Source organism: Ipomoea nil, unplaced genomic scaffold (genome assembly GCF_001879475.1).
Source record: "Ipomoea nil cultivar Tokyo-kokei standard unplaced genomic scaffold, Asagao_1.1 scaffold0519, whole genome shotgun sequence".
NCBI lineage: Eukaryota > Viridiplantae > Streptophyta > Magnoliopsida > Solanales > Convolvulaceae > Ipomoea > Ipomoea nil.
The window spans coordinates 1,693,369-1,695,925 of NW_017616947.1; the positions used below are offsets into that span (position 1 = coordinate 1,693,369).

At 38.3% G+C, this 2,557-nt stretch overlaps 1 protein-coding gene across 1 annotated transcript; it reads left to right on the forward strand.

The window, feature by feature from the left end:
• Positions 1-1,157: 1,157 nt before the first annotated feature.
• On the forward strand, positions 1,158-1,940 carry LOC109174048 (uncharacterized mitochondrial protein AtMg00810-like). The gene has a single exon (XM_019323341.1). The coding sequence runs from the start codon at positions 1,158-1,160 to the stop codon at positions 1,938-1,940; it is 783 nt and encodes a 260-aa protein (XP_019178886.1).
• Positions 1,941-2,557: the final 617 nt, after the last annotated feature.

A 2,557-nucleotide genomic window follows, 5' to 3' on the forward strand; every position in this document is an offset into this window, starting at 1 on the left:
CCTTACTTGCGGCCCTATAATCGTCACAAAATGTCTTACAGATCTTCCTCTTGTGTCTTTCTTGGTTATCCTGAGTCATTTTGGGGGTATAGGTGCATGGACCTTCAGATTAATAAGATATATGTATGCAGGCATGTTCGGTTTAATGAAGGAGTGTTTCCTTTCAGTAAAAATGTTTTGCAGGCACCACCAGTTCAGAGATTCAGCCATGGGATGAATCTGTGATTGTTCCAATCCAGCTCATGGCTATGGTTCAGATTACTAAGCCTGAACCGGCCCCGGATCTTGCTACTCAACCGGAACCAGCTGCTCACACCGAAGCTGCTGTTGTCGCCCGCCCTCGAGGCCACTCGAGGGGGCGATCTACGGTCAGAACGCACACCATGGCGACTCGGAGTCGGTCTGAGCCCCCCTTTTGGCTCTGTCTGCTCAGGTTTGTGCTACTGAACCCACTTGTTATACATAAGCAGTCAAACATGATGAGTGGCACAAAGCAATGGATGATGAGTTTAATGCACTTCTTCAGTATGAATGTTATTTGGTGCAAATGGTTTTTTTCACACCAAACGGAAAGATGATGGATCGATTGAACGATACAAAGAAAGGTTAGTCCCAAAGGGTTTAATCAAGTACCTAGACAGGATTTTTTCGATACATTCAGTCTAGTAGTCAAACCCATCACAGTCAGGTTACTTCTATCTTTGGCTATATCCTCTGGATGGGTTGTTAAGTAGCTTGATGTGCACAGTGCTTTTTTGAAGGGACATTGTCTGAAACTATTTATATGAAGCAACCACCTGGATATATTGATAAGCAATTTGCTAATCACGTTTGCCTGTTAAAACATTCTCTCTATGGATTAAAACAAGCTCATAGAGCTTGGTCTAATCGATTGCATGTGTTTATGATGACAACAGGGTTTAAAGCTTCGAAAACATATGTATCTTTATTTTACTACTCATAGGGTCAGGCTTCATTTATGTTCTGGTGTATGTTGATGATATTCTTGTAATGGGCAATGGTCAAAATCTTGTCAGCACTTTACTAACACATTATGCTTTACATTCAAGATTAGGGATCTTGGTGAACCTAGTTTCTTTCTTGGGATTGAAACTGCTAAATGTGGTGATGGAATTTTTCTTTCTCAACAATGATACATGACTGACATCTTAAAATGTGTTGGCATGAAAGACTGTCAACCCTTAATTACTCCTATATCTGCTTCAAAAACCACTGTTTTTAACGTTGATTTATATGATGATGCTACACAGTATAGAAGTTTGGCTGGAGCTTTACAGTATCTTACGGTTACTCGTCCAGATCTATCCTTTGCGGTCAACCAACTATGTCAACACATGCATGCTTCTATAATCTCTCATTGGGAGCAATTGAAACATGTACGGAGGTATGTAAAGGGAACTACTACTTATGGTCTGCGAATACGGAAGTCACTGTCCAGAGAGTTACATGCTATTTCAGATTCCGATTGGGCTGGCTGTCCTGAGGATCGTAAGTCTACTAGTGGGCACGCTGTTTTTCTTGGTTCCAACCTTATATCATGGGTATGTAAGAAACAGAGAACTGTTGCTAGATCATCTACTGAGGTTGAATATAAAGCTTTAGCAGATGTTTGTGTTGAGGTAAGTTGGATCATCTCTCTACTACGTGAAATTGGCGTGACTGGTGTGTCGACTCCCAGGCTTTGGTGTTATAATCTTGGTGTTACATACAAGTGTGCCAATCACATTTTTCATGCTCGTACTAAGCATGTAGAAATTGATTATCACTTTGTTAGAGACAGAGTTGCGAATGGAGATATACATGTTAATTTTATTTCAACTAACGATCAACTGGCAGATATCTTTACCAAAGCTCTACCTGGTTCTAGATTTTCTTTTCTTAGAGACAAGCTACAAGTCACTACTTTACCTTGTGCTTGAGGGGAGTATTAAGACTCTGTGTATTTGAGTTAGATTATGATTCTCAATCCCAGTCTCACTAAGACTCTCTTGTTATATATACATGTAATATGTACTATTGTAATTATCTCATTCAATACAATTCTATCAGTTCTCATCCATGCTAATTGATACTATGGGAGGTGCAAGATGTTTGACAATTACCAAAAAAAAAAAAAAAAAAAAGAGAGAGTAAAGTGTTAAGGATATAATATTTGGTAGGCATAATAGTCTAAATAAATAATCAAATTATTATGTAATGGAGGTAGACTATTTTTACAAATCGACCAGTCTATATAAAACAAATATTTTTTAAAGTTTGACTCCCAACAAGAGTGAACTATTGGTCTTTTTGGTTTGAGTTGGTCAGCTATGAGCAACCTTGTCTGATTTACCTTATTGTGAATCTATTGTGACGCATATTATGTATGTGTGCTTGCATATTTAAAAAGACAAATCATTGAAACTTTTAGCTTTGAGCTCGTGGCCCAATTCCTGTAGAAGTTCCCAATGGGAATTAAATTTTTCTTTATATCTGACGGATAATAGGAGCTTACCACTATTATTACTCTTAAATTTATTCCGCTACACTCATAGCT

Bases quoted from the DNA above. Each gene is read 5' to 3' on its own strand.
- LOC109174048 (XM_019323341.1), top strand. From the start codon at position 1,158: ATGACTGACATCTTAAAATGTGTTGGCATGAAAGACTGTCAACCCTTA.